At 39.5% G+C, this 19,458-nt stretch overlaps 2 protein-coding genes across 15 annotated transcripts in view; one reads left to right on the top strand and one right to left on the bottom strand.

The window, feature by feature from the left end:
* The window catches only part of LOC133551130 (myocyte-specific enhancer factor 2D homolog), a 42,956-nt gene extending 30,738 nt beyond the window's left edge, over window positions 1–12,218 (top strand). For all 13 annotated transcript variants that reach the window (XM_061897504.1, XM_061897508.1, XM_061897512.1 and 10 more), the window contains one exon: window positions 4,621–12,218. In XM_061897504.1, the coding sequence (XP_061753488.1) occupies window positions 4,621–5,047 (427 nt within the window). In that variant the 3' untranslated portion in view covers window positions 5,048–12,218. The remainder of the gene's footprint in view (window positions 1–4,620) is intronic.
* A 38-nt stretch (window positions 12,219–12,256) lies between these two features.
* LOC133551132 (transmembrane protein 79-like) overlaps window positions 12,257–19,458 on the bottom strand; it is a 22,737-nt gene continuing 15,535 nt past the window's right edge. For both annotated transcript variants that reach the window (XM_061897518.1, XM_061897517.1), the window contains exons 3-5: window positions 18,370–18,564; window positions 18,084–18,306; window positions 12,257–12,702 (exon numbers count right to left, since the gene is read on the bottom strand). In XM_061897518.1, the coding sequence (XP_061753502.1) occupies window positions 12,510–12,702; window positions 18,084–18,306; window positions 18,370–18,564 (611 nt within the window). In that variant the 3' untranslated portion in view covers window positions 12,257–12,509. The remainder of the gene's footprint in view (window positions 12,703–18,083; window positions 18,307–18,369; window positions 18,565–19,458) is intronic.

Raw genomic sequence — 19,458 nt, 5'->3', positions numbered from 1 at the left:
TAAAAATTTTCCCAAAATAGATATCAAACATCTTAAAGTGCATTTTCTTCCCAGTTGGAAAAATTATGTTGGACAGTGTTTTTCTGTTTACCGCTATCACGTGATCACAGGTTTTCCGCTCGTGTTGATGGGCTCAAATTGTCTACCCGATTTAAAGCTGAAATATTCCAACAACAGGATATTTGCCTTTTTAATAAATGTTATTTCCTCCTAATTTGTGTTACTTCTCACAAATCTCTCTGTAGGGCGAGTGTTGGCGGTGCCTCGCTCTAGTCTTTGCCAAGACAAAGATTGTTATCCTGAAAAGAGGGGTCACTTTGTTAAGTTAATTCTACTGTTAAATAAACGTGCTTCAGTGCTGAGCGCATTTCTGGTTGGAGAACATGGCTGTCACTCAAATGCCGGTGACGAAGGAGGAAAAAACAAAACCTCAGTCTCTTGCGTTTATTTCCCGCACTAATTAAAATTCAAATACATTTCTATGAATCGTACAGCTCTAGCATAGCGCCACCTATTGTAGTGGACATAATTCTAAGTACAGTAGAACGTCTTTCTTTGGTGTATCCTATATTGATATAGCAAAAAAAAAAGTATCAGCTTATCGGTTTGCGTGTAAAATGTCTGATACAGTCTTGCAGCGTGTTAACTTGAGCAAAACTTGTCTTTCAAAGTTGGTCTTTTTATGTTTTTGGGGAAGTGGTTTACAAAAACTAAACATGGTAGTAGGCTATAGGCTACCAGGAGCTAGCAACTACACATCAGCTCACCACGCAATCGCACAAAAGCTTGACATACATAGTGTCATATTTTGAACAATATTGCATTTTAAAACAAGTACCAAATAATTCTTGTTGTATATTTTACTTACAGAAGAGTATTAAAAAGTATCCAGTAACAATTGCGTCCGCGTCATTCATCTTACTGCGTCATGAATTATTGTGGCCACTCTGTGCCACCAAAAGATCATTTGTCACTTCAGCTTAAAGACGGCATAAGTGTACTATAGACCGTTAATAATAAATCACTTAATGCTTTTCATACCCACCATTGGTCTCTTTGACTCATTTTAATTTGTTCAACTTTTTCTAACATCCCACACTACAAAATAATAAGTTTGTATGATTCCTGCTGATATTGTATCAGATCAAACCTCAAAGCTCCAATATCGGTATTGTATCAGAAGTTTAAAAAAAAAAATACTACAGGGACAATGCTAGTCTTTGGGTTTGTATTGTCTTCGCATATGATGTAAATAAATGGAAATAATCTGTTTCTGGGTCAAACTATCACCCTTATAACTACAGGGTTTCCCTCAGAGCTTTGTTGTTAAGGTGGCCGCCTTAACAACAAAGAACCACGGCCTAAATTAAAGCCTTAAAAAAAAAAATATATATATATATATATGTATTTTTTTGTCCTGTCCAGCTTCTCAGGCAAATCATATAGTTGATGTAGATGCCCATATCGGCTGTTCAGATTTACAGAGAAGTGTAGGATACTTCTCTTGTTGCCTTATTTGTATTTGACTTTATTAAATGTATTTATATTATCATTTGTTGCTAAACAACAGTCTTAACAAGCTGCTAAGCTTCGTTCTGCCTCTGTCAGTAGTCTCTGCAGCAACCAGCATTGTTCCACCCACACAACCATCTGATTGGTTACACGCAGAGCGGTAACAGCCAATCAGCAGTGCGTTTTCAGAGCGGTAACAGCCAATCAGCAGTGCGTATTCAGATTGGTTACACACAGAGCGGTAACAGCCAATCAGCAGTGCGTTTTCAGAGCGGTAACAGCCAATCAGCAGTGAGTATTCAGGGCGCATGGAGTCACGGAAGAGGTAGGCAGAGAGGAGAGACGGTGCGGGTTAGCAGAAAGGTGTTTAGCAGGTGAGCATAATGCAGCGGACTCTCCCCAAATTATAATAAACACTTCTCAATCAACTACTAGTAACATCACTATGAGCCCGTTGACATTCTAGAAACATAAGCGGCAGTTCAGTTGGCTCGCAGTTCTTGAGATGAAGGCTAATTAGCTTTTTAGCATAGCGTTAGCTCATTTTGCGGCGTGTGCGTGCATGCGTGTGTGTGTTACGGACAGCAAAGCCCTGTCTTTGTGAGAGAAAGACAAGCATTATTGACCTATAGTTAACAAGTTATTTCACTTTACATTTTTCTGTGTTGAAGCAGAAAAAAAGGGCATTATGTTAAATTAAGAGTTTCTGTCTCATAGTTGATATGATAATGTAACTGCATCGTAAAGCCTACATGAACTCCATGGTGTTCAGAGAGGAAATAGTCTCTCCTATTGCTATTGTACTATTTTTTCCAGCTATAGTTACATTAATCATTGGTACTATAGCAGCTTAGTTTTGAATGGCAGGGTCCCTGCTATCACATGTTGATAAAAATAGAACTTTTACATAATAAAAATCAACTACAGGCTTCCCAAATGCTGTAATAAATTAAGCATGACAAGTTGAGCATATGTCAGCATGTGGCCTCACTTTTAACTCTTTTTTTTCAAACGCTTATTGCAAATGCTTATTTAAAGTAAGTCATTAATTTGACTTAGTCATTATTTGGTCTTAGTAAGTAAATATTTACTAAGTCAAAATAATGACATACTTAGTATCTCAGGTAACCAGGACTGTCTTCTGTTTTGTTTTTACTTTACGCTAAATATATTGAGCAATATGTTGTATATTGCCATTCAGCATACGGAGCGGAAAACACAACCAGAAATTGTAGGCTTCTTCAGGCGACGGAGCCGGCCTACTTCACCACAGTCTGTAGTCTACTGCCACCCCCCCCCCCTTCCCCGTAATCTAACCCTGACCTTTAAATAAGTGTATATTGAACACTGGATATTTACTGCTGAGTCATGAGGGAGCATTGGATAAACTCTGCTTCTTCTTACTCCCTTTCTGACATGTTGGATTGTGAATTATACACAAGATATATATATAAATATAAACGTATGTTTAAAATTGAAATAAATGTTGCCGCCTTATGAATTTAGAAATAAGTTAACTACAGTTTATTGTAAAATGTATATACAACAAAAGAGTGTAAAAAGAAGTTAACCGCAATAGACTTTTTTTATTTGGAAGAAGTGTCAAAGAATGTCAAGAAACAGCAAAAAAACAGATAATTATTTGACCTAAACTTTGAGCAACATTTTGACTTTAAAGGAGTATTTGTCCTGAAAACTGCAATTTTTAAGGACAAGAGAGTATTTATATATACGGTGGGGCAAAAACATATTTAGTCAGCCACCGATTGTGCAAGTTCTCTCACTTAAAATGATGAGAGGTCTGTAATTTTCATCATAGGTACACTTCAACTGTGAGAGACAGAATGTGAAAAAAACATCCAGGATTTCACATTGTAGGAATTTTAAAGAATTTATTTGTAAATTATGGTGGAAAATAAGTATTTGGTCAACCATTCAAAGCTCTCACTGATGGAAGGAGGTTTTGGCTCAAAATCTCACGATACATGGCCCCATTCATCCATCCATCCATTTTCTACCGCTTATTCCTTTTTGGGGTCGCGGGGGGCGCTGGCGCCTATCTCAGCTACAATCGAGCGGAAGGCGGGGTACACCCTGGACAAGTCGCCACCTCATCGCAGGGCCAACACAGATAGACAACAATCACACTCACATTCACACACTAGGTACAATTTAGTGTTGCCAATCAACCTATCCCCAGGTGCATGTTTTTGGAAGTGGGAGGAAGCCGGAGTACCCGGAGGGAACCCACGCATTCACGGGGAGAACATGCAAACTCCACACAGAAAGATCCCAAGCCTGGGATTGAACCCAGGACTGCAGGACCTTCGTATTGTGAGGCAGACGCACTAACCCCTCTTCCACCGTGAGTTGATACCAAAATGGATACATGGATGATACAGCAGAGGATTGGGAGAATTTCATGTGGTCAGATGAAACCAAAATAGAACTTTTTGGTATAAACTCAACTCGTCGTGTTTGGAGGAAGAAGAATACTGAGTTGCATCCCAAGAACACCACACCTACTGTGAAGCATGGGGTTGGAAACATCATGCTTTGGGGCTGTTTTTCTGCTAAGGGGACAGGACGATCGATCCGTGTTAAGGAAAGAATGAATGGGGCCATGTATCGTGAGATTTTGAGCCCAAACCTCATTCCATCAGTGAGAGCTTGAATGGTTGACCAAATACTTATTTTCCACCATAATTTACAAATAAATTCTTTAAAATTCCTACAATGTGAATTCCTGGATTTTTTTTTCACATTCCGTCTCTCACAGTTGAAGTGTACCTATGATAATAATTACAGACCTCTGTCATCATTTTAAGTGGGAGAACTTGCACAATCGGTGGCTGACTAAATACTTTTTTGCCTCACTGTATGTTACCGTATTTCATGTTTTGATGTTCTGGCATGAGTTTCATGTCTTTTCTGTGGCACGGTCTAGAATCAAAATACAAAACTTGTAGCTTTCACTTCCAGAACCTTCCTGTTTGTTTGCTCTGTTGCCAGCATCAGGGTCCTTGATGCTGCTCAGGCTCAAAAATGGCTTCTCTGTGTCGATGTCATGTCTTTTGTCTTCTAGTGAATGTCTGCTATGTCCCCCAGGCCTGTGACACACATACCTCAGGGCGCCATGTTGACGGTCAACACCAGCTCCGGCGTGTGCATTAAGTCTGAGCCAGTATCGCCTGGTCGTGACCGCAGCACTCCTTGCCCTCCTCCGGCGCCGCCACCTTCCACCATTGTCACCCTGACCGCACCGCCGCAGTACCCAGGTTCCCTGCTGTGCCTGGAGCCCCCGACCGGGCGCTCACCAGCAGATAGCGTGAGCAGCAATGCCAGCTCCTTCGAAGGCAGCGATCGCGAAGACACGGGCGGCGGCGCTAACATCGTAACCACCACCGCCACAGGAAACGTCGGGCCGGGCCGCTCTGACTTCAGCCCCTCGCCGGAGCTGCTGAGGGCGTCCAACGAAGTGGAGCAAGAGGGCGGCAACATCAAGCGTACGAGATTAGATGCCTGGGTGACATAAGCCAGGAGACGCTCCTCACAACAAGAAGGTTTGAATGACACTTCAACACAACACACATCACAACACAACATTCTTACTAGTAACACAACATCGTACGTTTGAGACACAATCACACACTTCTTTCTGCTGACTCACTTGTTTGTGGCATAGAGACAAGCGAGCGAGGAAAATGCACCACTTCCTGCTTTTCCCCAAACAGGAAGTATTGATAACTGCCACATTAACTAGTAATCAGTTGGAGTGCCGATTGCCAAGCGCCCCCCCCACCTCCGTCCTCCCGGGGACCCCAAATGTCTCGCTCACGGTGCACGGACACTGACCACCTGTCACTCGCGTCCACTTTTTGTCTCTTCAGCTTTTAACGGCCATGTTGTGTTCCAGGTGTGTCGTTACCAACTAGCTTTGATGTCCTCTCTAGCGCACCAACAAGCTCTTGTTTCTTTTCTCCTCGCCACGCTTTTCAAAAAGTGAAGTGAAAACGAACGCTTTTCTATATTTCTACGTCTTCAAAGCTCTTTGGCTTGACGCGTGTGTCTGTACATACAGTATATTTGCATAGACTTTGCTAGCTAGCCCTAAAAAAGAAAAAACAAGCAATGTGTCGACTCAGTGGATCTGCTTATCATAATTATTCTAAACGAGCGTGACTTGGATGTGTGTCACTAGATGGCCATGGCGTGTTGGTGAATCTATTTAGGCCTGCTTGGTTGTGTCGTGGTCATTGTTTTGCTACACACTTTGAGAACACGCACACATCACACAATCACTTGGCACATGTTCATATCTTACACACATTTAGCGCTTTTTCTACTTCAAGACATGAACTGTCTTCTTTGATGTCATTTAATATGAATTTGTTCAATCATTTCAGCTGTGTGTGTGTGTGTGTGTGTGTGTACACGTTCTATAGGAAATAGATGCCTACTATCCCCAACCACACGGTCACTAGACTGTTAGTAAGCCCCCACCCCCTTGATTGTCACACACAGCTAAATGTGACAAGTAACATTTTTGAAAATACATTTTTAGCAGCTATCCTCAACAAACGTAAGCGCAGACTGTTATTGCATTATGACACAATCCACCTTTTAAAACTATTTTGCTTTTTTCAAGCTATCGCTCTCTCTGCGCCATGCCAGAATCTCCGTGAAAAAAGCGGAAAGGGTGGGACAGAGAATGCCAAGATCATGCCAACAATACGACGCTATGGTCACGTAGCCTTTAAGTCAATGTTGAACAATCGTCGTTCAAATTTGACATAATTAATACTTGGACTGATGCAAAAAGATCCATTGCAAATTTGTATTTTAGTTTTTTCTCACACAAAAAATTAATGTACGGGATACAGAAATCTTTGACATCTTTTTTCCAATGAAAAAAAGAAGTTAAGTTTGGAGCTACATACTTAGCTGGTGAATATTATAATAGTGAATATTTCCATACCAAACATTTTGTGGCACTTAAAGCATGAATCTCAACTTTTTCATTAAAAAATACAAAGAATAAAAATGTTAAAAATACATTTGATTAATAATAATTTTGTCCAAAAACAAAAGTTTGCGGCTGTAAATAACATATCTTTGTATGGGAGAGAGTTGAAAGTGGGGTTACCAACTCCCTGACAAAAAAAAACAAATTTCAGCACAAACTTTTCTGGCTGATGAACCTTCCTTTCTTTTTTCTGAAAATATGCTGAAACTATTTGACTCTATCCTGAATTCAATTAGATGCAAGTTTTGGAGTATTACATCAGATGGTCAAAACCAATTGTTCAATAATATTGTTTTCCAAATATCTTAAATTTTAAACTTTACTGCTAACAGAATAAAACTATCCATTCAATGTTTATTTAACAACTTCTATAACGCCAAGAGAGAAGAGTTGTTAAATGACATTAACTACAATTAGTTACTAGTTTCTGTCAGTTATCTATTTGTAGCTTCCCTGTCAGACAAAAACGAGCTCCTAACTAACCTCATGGCTTTTTTTTTTCCAAAATAAAATTTCACTACGGTTAAAAAAATAACGAACTTACATTTGGTGTCCGAAGACCAGAAGCGAGGTTAACTCTTGCTCGTGAGCTCGCTGCTGTAATATTGAATAACGATGCCATAAAAGTGTAATGCATTGAGTTTGATGGGTGAGCAATCAGAAACGTTAGCCTCAACGAAACAATTGAAACTATTTTTGATTGTCGCGTGTAGGGATGCAACAATTACCTATTTTTACTATTAACCGGCATTAAAAAGATAATGGTTATTTAAAAAAGTGTTTCAGCCCTCACACGCTATATAAAAAAAAAAATGGTATGGTATTTTTGGTACAACCTGCACGGAACGAAAAAAAGTTGCCAGTGTGCGCGTGCTTACACACAACTATGGAGAGACACTTGAGTATGCTACATTAGCTTCAAAATGGCAACAGGACATAAAAATGAGCAGGGAGTCATTGATGACGATTGCTCAACCATTTTCAAAACTTCGGTCTAATATGTACAACATTGTGCAGCTTTACACACTAAAGTAAAGGTAAGATGTAGTAACTGAGTTCAGTTATGTTATTAGCAATTTAGTTCATTAAGAATTAAGTTAACTATAAAAGGTGTCACAATCAGGAGATTAGCATTTAACTAATGCTTCTCATTTATTTTCTGTTACACCCCCACCCCACTCTGTTGCAACTATAAATAGCATAATTTGTCTATAAAATTATAAGTACACCTCTGTATCCTTAAGATTAAAAAATAAAAACAAATTCATCGACTAACAACAACTGTTTTGTCAGAAAATAGTTAAAGTGCACCAATTTGCCTGAAATTAAAAATATATACAATTGTGGTCAAAAGTTTACATACACTTGTTAAGAACATAAGGTCATGGCTGTCTTGAGTTTCCAATAATTTCTACAACTCTTATTTTTTGTGATAGAGGAGCACATACTTGTTGGTCACAAAAAACATTCATGAAGTTTGTTTCTTTTATGAATTTCTTATGAGTCTACTGAAAATGTGACCAAATCTGCTAGGTGAAAAGTATACATACAGCAACATACATTATCAATTTTGGTGATACAATCTAATGAAATTTGCTATAACTGCATGTGAGTGATTATGATGGACGACACCTGTTGACTTCTCTGAGCCCATTTAAATAGGGCTCATGTGATGCAGTCATTAGACTCTGTTACAAACGCGACAACGGGAAAGTCAAAAGAACTCAGCACAGATATGAAAAAACGAATCATTGACTTGAACAAGTCAGGAAAGTCACTTGGAGCCATTTCAAAGCAGATTAAGGTCCCAAGATCAACTGTGCCGACAAATGTTTGTAAGTATAAAGTGCATGGCACAGTTTTGTCACTGCCACGATCAGAAAGAAAACACAAGCTATCACCTGCTGCTGAGGGAAAATTGGTCAGGATGATCTAGAGTCAACCGCGAACCACTAAAAAGCAGCCTGCAATGAATTGGAAGCTGCTGGAACAAATGTGTCAGTGTCTAGAGTCAAGGAAGCCGTTGCTCCAGAAGCGACACCTTAAGGCTTGTCTAAAGTTTGCTGCTAATCACATGGACAAAAATAAGACCTTTTGGAGGAAAGTTCTGTGGTCAGATGAAAGAAAAATTTAGCTGTTTGGCCACAATACCCAGCAATTTGTTTGGAGGAGAAAAGGTGAGGCCTTTAATCCCAGGAACACCATTAAGCTTGGTGGTAGTATTATGCTCTGGGGCTGTTTTTCTGCCAATGGAACTGGTGCTTTACAGAGAGAAAATGGGACAATGAAAAAAGGAGGATTATCTCCAAATTCTTCAGGACAACCTAAAATCATCAGCCCGGAGGTTGGGTCTAGGGGGACAGGAAATTGACCCCAAACAGACGTCAAAAGTGGTAAAGGAATGGCTAAATCAGGCTAGAATGAAGGTTTTAGAATGGCCTTCCCAAAGTCCTGACTCAAACCCCATTGAGAACATGTAGACAATGCTGAAGAAACAAGTCCATGTCAAAAAAACAACAAATTTAGATGAAATGCACCAATTTTGTCAAGAATTCAACCATAATCTTGCCAGAAGCTTGTGGATTGCTTCCAAAAGCGCCTTATTGCAGTGAAACTTGCCAAATGAAATGTAAGCAAATATTACCATTGCTGTATGTATACTTTTGACCCAGCAGATTTGGTCACATTTTCAGTTGACCCATAATAAGTTCATATAAGAACCAAACTTCATGAATGTTTTTTGTGACCAAAAAGTATGTGCTCCAATCACTCTATCACAATAAAACAAGAGTTGTAGAAATTATTGGAAACTCAAGACAGCCATGACATTATGTTCTTTACAAATGTATGTAAACTTTTGACCATGACTGAATATCCTTATTTAAACTACACATTTTTGACTTGAACCATTTGATACTGAAAAATAAAATGAAATACAAATAAATGCAAACGGATCAACCACATGAACTCAGGAGCAAAATATTTAAACTACAAAAAAATTAAACAATTTGTGGTGATTTTCTAAGAATTCAAAACGAGGAAATCAGAATTATTGGCTACAATGAGCATATTTTGCAATGCACCGCTGTTTGAAGTATGATACTGCATTATATTGAATAAGAATGTTCACATTTTTTTCTTATATCATCAGAATCACAATCGGCTTTAACACAAGGAATTTGACTTTTTAGACTCTTTGTTCAATGCCGTTTCAATGGTTGCTGCTTGTAAAAGGTAACAAAAACTACACTTTATTCTCCCCTCACTGAATGTTGTTTGCCAAATATGTAGACAGAGTTAGCAATACATTTATGCAGGATGAAGGTTGAACTCTTAATGCTAACTAGCTGAATGCTAACTACCATTAGCTAATAAACAAGCCTAGTCGACTTAGCACGTCGAAACGCAGGCACACATACTGTGTAAAAACACCACTTCACACCCACATTCATATCTATGGACAATTTGCAGTCTCCAATTAAGCTAACATGCATATTTTTGATTACAAAAATATGCATGTTATCTTAAAGGCCTACTGAAATGAGATTTACTTATTCAAACGGGGATAGCAGGTCCATTCTATGTGTCATACTTGATCATTTCACGATATTGCCATATTTTTGCTGAAAGGATTTAGTAGAGAACATCCACGATAAAGTTCGCAACTTTTGGTCGCTAATAAAAAAGCCTTGCCAGTACCGGAAGTAACAGACGATGTACGCGTGACGTCACCGGTGTGAGGGCTCCTCACACCCTCACATTGTTTATAATGGGAGCCACCAGCAGTAAGAGCAATTCGGACCGAGAAAGCGACGATTTTCCCATTAATTTGAGCAAGGATGAAAGATTCCTGGATGAGGAAAGTTAGAGTGAAGCACTTATAAAAAAAAATAAAAAAAGAAAAGGCGACGGTTCCAGGCGGCGGCAGTGGGAGAGTTTCAGATGTAATTGGACACATTTACTAGGATAATTCTGGAAAATCCCTTTTCTGCTTATTGTGTTAATAGTATTTTAGTGAGATTACAAAGTCATACCTGAAAGTCGAATGGCTGCAGTGAACGCCAGTGTCTCTGAGAGAAGCAGAGGAGCCAAGATCACAAACTCCGCGGGAAATTTAAAATTGTAATTTAGTAAACTAAACCGGCCGTATTGGCATGTTTTGCAACGTTAGTATTTCATCATTGATATATAAACTATCATACTGCGTGGTCGGTAGTAGTGGGTTTCAGTAGGCCTTTAATTGGAGACTGCAAATTGCGGAGAGTTTGATGTAATGTCAAAACAATTATGATAGTTTAACTGGCTTGAACAGGGAATGCATCTTTTTAGGAGATAAAAAAAGAGGTGTTTGTTTTTTTAAATAAATACCTCTCGCCTTACTTTGGCCGGGTCGTTTAGGTACTGACGCGCTTCCGACTGGCCATTTTGATGCAAGTTATTTTTCTCCAAATAAATCAATAAGGAACGTTTATGATATTCAAGATTGTTTTTCAAACTCGTTAGCCCATAGTACCTAAATACCTATATAGAGTATATCCATTCATACATATCATTTAAATGTGTTTACCTGCTAAGTGTTTTCAGGGGGGGGAAAAACAACCCGGATGTTATTTGATTCACGTTATTTTCGACAGGAATAAATTATACAGAAACATTATGGAATGTGATTTTATAATTTTTTTGTTTTGAAATTATTGAACAGAATCGTGAAACAGTGATAGCACTCAAGACTAAAATCGTACAGTCAAAATGTATAATTGTTGCATCCCTTGACGCGTACTTTTGAGGGACGGTTGGCAACCATCTATGCTAACCATTTTATTGCTTTAAAATAAAATGATGCATCTCCAAATTTTTCAAACTTTTAACAAGTGTCAATACATGCTTTTCTTGTTGGAGACAAACAATATTTTGTTGCTGTCCAAATTCTTGTGGGTTTATTCTTTATAAAAACCATGCAAAATGGAGTTCCGTGCTCCTTATTTGACAGTTGATATCAGTGCCAAGCGAGAGCACTCTGATTGGCTCCCTCCTGCCTTGTGTGGTCACATGACAATCTAAATATTTGGACCCGTGTTACTTGTGTGTTTTGTTTGACATTTCTTTGTGCAGCAGTTCTTTTGTGAGAAGGTTGTGTAGTTTAGAGCACATTTTTTACTTCAACTCATCTTATCACCGACATCAAACAAACTGGTTTCCTTTTGCACGTGGAGACAAGGCGATATTAGCAAATGCAATAAAAGGAAGTACCAGTGATAATGCTGCAGTTTTCATCCAGATATAGAATATATTTATAAGACGTAGTAATTGGTGGATTTGCTAAAAAATAAAAAGGTTCAATGCATGGGAAAGAAGCAGGTAAGAATTTTGGGTGACATTGGCTTTGAAAACAGAATGATGTAGCAAATAAATACTAAAGATGAAATTTATAGTTAATATATTGTGTTGAGCTAGTCTGCTATGGGTTTTGTTGTAAAGATGTTTTCTTTTCTTGAATGATAAACAGTTTGTGTATATTTTCATATACAAAAGTATGCACTGATGTTATTGAAATTCTATACCGCTTTTACAGGAAAAAAGTGTTTGTTGTACCAAAGTATCCAAGTCCCTTGAAACCTTATCCTTTTTGCGTATGTTTTACTGTATTTTATATATTAAATGACAAACTGAGTGAAGTTCAGCTCTGCTTTCATCTTTTCTTTCCAACATAAACAATAATTCAATTAGTGAAGCTTTATTCAACTAATTTAAGCCCCCAGACATCTTAAACACAGAATTTTAAATATATGATATGATCAACATAAAAAGACATTTGTAAATTTCAACATCAAATTGAAGAATTACACAAGAGTTACGTTGGTTTTAAAGTGGCAAAATGCTTACGTAAACGTAGAAATGGTAATTCCTCACCTCCAACGTGAATGTCCTTAGACACAAAACAAAGGTAAGAGGGCCCCACCTCCAAGGGGCGTTACCCCCACCAGCGCTTGCTGGGGGGGGCCTGCGTGGTGAGCGGCTGCACATCAAACACGGCTTCCTGAGCCACAGACGAGCACACGAAGAAGAGGTTGGCTCCCAGCATCACGAAGATGGGGAAGAAGGAGAGGCCAAAGCCCAGGCCTCGGATGCTGCTGCCCAGCGACAAGCACACCCAATAGATGAGCCTGACACCACAACATGGGAACAATGCATCAAAATACATCCAAACTGCTGCACACAAATTGATCAAAACAGGTGTCATATGTTTATACTTCAAATGTAAAGTGTTCTAACATATTTGTTTTTGAAGCTATCACTGAGTGGCTACTTACATGAACAGATGCTGAACAGTTGAATATGAGAATTCACGTTTTTTGTTGATAAATCTGAAACATTCTCAAATCTTTATTTTCTGAGGATACTGGTTGAGTACTAAAATGTTCAACTTTGTAACAAAGTATTTGCCTGGTGTCCTTTCAAAGAAAACTACATTTAAAATTTTGCAAGGTAAGCAACATTTAAAGTTACCACTTTGTCAAAAATGTTCTTTAAAGGGGAACTACACTTATTTTTTTATTTATTTTGCCTATTGTTCCAATCATGAGAGGCAAAAACACGACTTACATTTTTACTAAAGATAATAATAACTAGATTAGATTTATATAGCGCTTTTCTAGACATTTGAAGCGCTTCACTGAGAATTGAGACCCCATCATTCTTTCACACCTGGTGGTGGTAAGCTACTTTCATAGCCACAGTGGCTGCCAGTTTGCACCTATGGCCCCTCCGACCTAGCCTGACTCTCACCATTTCTTTGTAGTTCGCTGATGATCTGGGACTTCTTAATAGGAGATGTATTTCAGAAGCAGGCATGTGATTTGACCACAATGAAAAAGACTGAAAAAATTTCCGGCGAACGCCCCCTGAAGCTCCTGGTTTTTCACCAATTTAACATGCTAGAATTAACAAAGAAAGCACCATTTGAAGAAAATATTTTTGTGTTGAAAGACATGAAAACATCATTAATAGAACATACAATTATCCTATTGAATCACTGTATATGGTTCAGTCCCAACAGTATTTAGTCACTAATATTTACATCTTGTGTTCATTTTACATCCACAGGTGTCACATTGATCAGTGTTACTATCTACAGTTTATTTAAAGTATTACCACATTACTTCAGTTCACTTCACACATTTACTTGCTCGGAGAGCCCTAACATGAGCTTTCCTTGCAAATTTCTGAGCAGCCTGCAGTTTCCTTTTGGTCTCTGCTTTTGTAGCTTCTTTTTTGGATTTCACTGCCAACTTCTGCCTCTAGTATTATATGCAAATTTATTTCAAATAAATTGTTAACTGGAATCAATAATACGACTCTTTGAATTTCTGTAATTTCATAATATATTTTCACGTGGCTTTTTATTTTTAGAAAAACCCATTTATATTTCGCAAAGCAATAATTGGTTAATATTTAAAAGAAACATACGTATTTCGCAAGCAAATATTTTTTAGCTTACCTCATTATTAACTACCCTGTCTGCAACTGAAGTGGGTTGTTTAGGTGGATCTTTCCTCTCGATGTCTACGGCAGTTGTCGATGTAAACAAAGGATGAAGTCCGTAAGGTTTGCTCACTTTCGGTTGACATCCAAAAGTACCAGCTAGTGAAAAGTTTGTTTTCCTTGCTTCAAGTTGTTTCATATGTTTTTGCCGTTTCACATGTACTTTCAAAGCCTTGAAACCTCGTGATCCATAGTCAATATTATCATGACACCACGTGCACAAAACTTTTCCGGGACGATCGATTTTCCGAATAAATTCACCGAACAAAGTCGTAACTTCCTTTTTCCCAACAGTATCAGTGATTTCCCTTTCCATCCAGTCACATCGAAACTTATTGACATGTTTATCAATTTATTTTACTCGTGAAGCGTCCTTTCTCTCGAGGAACCGACATTGTTTACATTTGGAAAATGGCGGTAATAACGTCATCATTCATAACAGATGTCCTGATTGGTCACAAGAAACATATCGAGCAATCAACTACGGCGTAATATTATATTACGCCGTAGTAGATTGGTCGACACTTTTTTTCCCCCAGAGATGAAAAAAGACGGAATTCCGACTTTAGACGGAAAATCACATGCCTGAGAAGTCGGGGCCTTGTAAAAAAAAAACCTTGTGTGTGATTGGATACACGTGTGCGTTATCTTGAATGACGTGCTACTTCAACCGCTCACATCAAAATCAACCCGTGACACTGATGAGAGCCTGAGAAATCCAAAACAGAACAGCTGACATATTTTATGACAGAGCGAAAAGTTAGAGAACTTTTACTGAAAGAACGCAGCAATGATAGTAGACAATCGATGTCATTTGTGCAAAGAAAATATGCAGAATCATAGTCAGTACACGACTCCTCGCTGCCTGCCGCCATTGTTGTTTGAATCAAACAGTCACTTCGGTGCTACGTCACATCTATGAAATCCTGCCCGGCGATCCTGATTGGTTCATTATGTTTTGCTATCCTGAAGGAGTTTGCATTTCCCTCTATCCCAGATCCTTGAGTGGAGCTCTGGCGAGAGTCAGGTTACCTCGGACCACCACCTATCATTCATCATTCATTCACCAGTGTGAACGGCACTGGGGGAAGGGTGAAGTGTCCTGCCCAAGGACACAACGGCAGCAATTTGGCTGTCAAGAGGTTGGGGGGCGAACTTGCAACCCCCGGGTATTAGCACGGCCGCTCTACCAACTACGCCATGCCGAAAATAACACTTGCAAGATGTGGTTAATGGAAGTCACCGCTGTAGCCTTCAAAGCCCTCTAAAACAACTTGAAAGCCCTCCAACATTTTATATACAGTGGGACAAAAAAGTATTTAGTCAGCCACCGATTGTGCAAGTGGTCCCACTTAAAATGATGACAGAGGTCTGTAATTTTCATCATAGGTACACTTCAACTGTGAGAGACAGAATGTGAAAAAAAATCCAGGAATTCACATTGTAGGAATTTTTTACGAATTTATTTGTAAATCATGGTGGAAAATAAGTATTTGGTCAACCATTCAAAGCTCTCACTGATGGAAGGAGGTTTTGGCTCAAAATCTCACGATACATGGCCCCGTTCATTCTTTCCTTAACACGGATCAATCGTCCTGTCCCCTTAGCAAAAAAACAGCCCCATGCTTCACAGTAGGTTTGGTGTTCTTGGGATGCAACTCAGTATTCTTCTTCCTCCAAACACGACGGGTTGAGTTTATACCAAAATGTTCTATTTTGGTTTCATCTGACCACATGACATTCTCCCAATCCTCTGCTGTATCATCCATGTATCCATTTTGGTATCAACTCAACTCGTCGTGTTTGGAGGAAGAAGAATACTGAGTTGCATCCCAGGAACACCAAACCTACTGTGAAGCATGGGGGTGGAAACATCATGCTTTGGGGCTGTTTTTATGGATAAGGGGACAGGACGATTGATCCGTGTTAAGGAAAGAATGAATGGGGCCATGTATCATGAGATTTTGAGCCAAAACCTCCTTCCATCAGTGAGAGCTTTGTATGGTTGACCAAATACTTATTTTCCACCATGATTTACAAATACATTTTTTTAAATTCCTACAATGTGATTTCCTGCATTTTTTTTTCACATTCTGTCTCTCACAGTTGAAGTGTACCTATGATGAAAATTACAGACCTCTGTCATCATTTTAAGTGGGAGAACTTGCACAATCGGTGGCTGACTAAATGCCCCACTGTACACACTATAATGTAACAGACACGATCATCCATCCATTTTCTACCGCTTGTCCCTTTTGAGGTTGTGGGGTGTGCTCGACAGCTGCATTCGGGCGGAAGGCGGAGTACACCCTGGACAAATCGATGCCACCTCATCGCGGTGAGAGACGGACAACATTCACACACTAGGGCCAATTTTAGTGTTGCCAATCAACCTATCCCCAGGTGCATGTCTTTGGAGGTGGGAGGAAGCCGGAGTACCCAAAAGGTACCCACGCAGATCATAACAATAAGTATTGTGCACAATATTTACCGTATTTGGTCATTTTATGCACAGCTGGAACAAATTCTTCGGTGCATTTATTTCCGTTGCCATAGCAGTGCACTTCTGACTTTCTGCAAAAAAACTTGTTCCTACTTCCTATTAAACAAGAGTGTGTTTTCTAATCATGGCAGACTTGGTAATGGACAACAAAGACGATTATTTTTTGACAAATGATGACTCACAACCTTATATTTTAGAACCTTAATATACGGAAGATCAACTGCTGCATATAGAAGCGAGCACGAAGAAGATGCTGAAATGTTGGAGCAGACGGAAATCGAGAGACTGCAGCATGGTCACGCTGCAAATCTCCGACTTTCAGCCAAGCTATGCCAAATTAATAGATTGCTTACCCAAATCAGCTAGAAACATTCCCGGCCAGCTGGACCAAACGGACAACTGTCCATCAAGTGAGTCACTATACTATCGGTCATTATACACTACATACGCTGTCTGGCTAGTTGTGTACAAACAAAACATGAAATGTGGACTAATTCTTTACACATACTGTAATATAATTGTTTGTTTTTCAGTCAGCACAGATTGTGAGCATTACAAACTCAAAAAGTGTTTTGTGCTGACGTAGACGATGTTTTAGTACGCTAGAAAAAGTGTTCCTCGGTTTTCGCTCTTACAATAACAACGTTCCTACAACTTGGTTTTTACACAGGTTACGAAACGTAAATCAAGTATTGTTGGCGGTTTTTCAAGGCATTTTCAAAGTGATTTATAGGTAGAATGGATTTCTCCCGAGGCAGAACGGTGATAGAGGGGTTAGTGCGTCTGCCTCACAATACGAAGGTCCTGAGTAGTCCTGGGTTCAATCCCAGGCTCGGGATCTTTCTGTGTGGAGTTTGCATGTTCTCCCCGTGACTGCGTGGGTTCCCTTCGGGTACTCCGGCTTCCTCCCACCTCCAAAGACATGCACCTGGGGATAGGTTGATTGGCAACACTAAATTGGCCTTAGTGTGTGAATGTGAGTGGGAATGTTGTCTGTGTATCTGTGTCGGCCCTGCGATGAGGTGGCGACTTGTCCAGGGTGTACACCGCCTTCCACCCGATTGTAGCTGAGATAGACACAAGCGACCCCAAAGGGAATAAGCGGTAAAAAATGGATGGATGGCTGGATGGATTGCTCCCATTAGCTGCATTACTAGACACCAAGAACAAGCCGATTTTTGCATTTTAGAGTGCAGGGGGGAAAAAAAATAATTATTCTCGTCTCTTATGATTGTGAACGATAGGCAAATTTCCAAAAAAAAAGCGCAGTTCCCCTTTCAAGTTGTGTAAACAATCTATCAGAGCACTTTGTCTATATAATGGAGGAATTTAGTTAACAGAACTAGCACCCTTTGCTACAAAAAAGTGCAAAGATTGTGAATAAATAATCGGTTTGAATTGAGGATTGATTCTGAATGGAATAGTCAGCCCATGAAATGGGACGGAATGGTTATTTGCCCAAAGATCCCCCCCCCTAAACAATAGAAACAGGTTTCTCACCTTCCAAAAACAAAGACGACGGTGAGAAGAGGCACCAGTTTGAGCAAGTCCTGGCTGACGTATGTCGCCATGACAGCCAGCTGCAGGAAGAAGAAGAGGAAAAGGCCCAGCGACTCGTTGACGTAGTGCGAGTGCACCGACACATGCCTGTTGATCGCTTTGCTCTGGAATCGAGGTTTCATGTCGCTGTAGTGCAGCCTGGCCACGCCCTGCACCACTATACCTGTGAACAGGGACAGGTTGAACCATCGCGTCAACACCACCACCACCATCACAAATGTTTTACCCAGCAGGATGGGGATGGCGGCAAAGACAGCGCACCGCAGTGTGTACACCACCCTGAGGGGGGAGCTGAGGACCAGCGGGGAGTCAAAGGGCAAGAGGGCGTAGCCCCCCCACACCAGGAAGGGGAAGAGGACGGCCGCCGACACGGTGGCCAATACCATCTTCAATTTCTCGCTGCACATGCCCTCACACAAACCTGAACACAAAACAGCACAGCGTTCTTTCAAAACATTTCCAAATAGGATTATGGAAACAACAAAGAATGTTATATTTGACCGTAACACGCGTTACCACATAAGTTTGGTCAGTTGGTTGGAATATGCTACTGTAATAATAACAGGGAAATGCTGCATTGTCAAAAACATGCTATAGTTCCCCCATATTGCACCCTTTTTTAATATAAAAATGCAAAATATAACATCTTACACTTAAGACAAACATATCAAATTTTAGTAGATTTCTAACTGTTACTAATTTAGGTAAGATACACATAACTACGTCAATGAAATATGTGACTTCCTATTAGGGCTGGGCGATATGGCCTTTTAATATCTGGATATTTTTAGGCCATACACCATTTATACCTGGATATTTTGCCTTAGCCTTGAATGAACACTTAATGCATATAATCACAGCAGTATGATGCTTTTATACATTAAAACATTCTTCTTCATACTGCATTAATATATGCTCCTTTTAAACTTTCATGCAGAGAGGGAAACCCCAATTAAGTTGATTTACCAAAACTGTATTTATTAAACAATTATTAAGCAGTGGCACAAACATTCATGTCATTTGAAAACAGAAAGTGCAAGATTGTCAAAGACATTTTAAAACAAGCTATTAGTGCACTTTTGTGCATGATGTCACTAAGATGACATACAAAACAACAATAAATTAAAGTGCACTTTTTGTACAGAACGCGACTACAATAGTTTGAAATGAGATTTTCTTATTTAAACGGGGATAGCAGGTCCATTCGATGTGTCATACTTGATCATTTCGCGATATTGCCATATTTTTGCTGAAAGGATTTAGTAGAAAACATCGACGATAAAGTTTGCAACTTTTGGTGCTGATAAAAAAGACT

Source organism: Nerophis ophidion, linkage group LG04 (assembly GCF_033978795.1).
Source record: "Nerophis ophidion isolate RoL-2023_Sa linkage group LG04, RoL_Noph_v1.0, whole genome shotgun sequence".
Lineage (NCBI taxonomy): Eukaryota > Metazoa > Chordata > Actinopteri > Syngnathiformes > Syngnathidae > Nerophis > Nerophis ophidion.
This window is presented reverse-complemented; position numbering and strand designations above follow the sequence as displayed.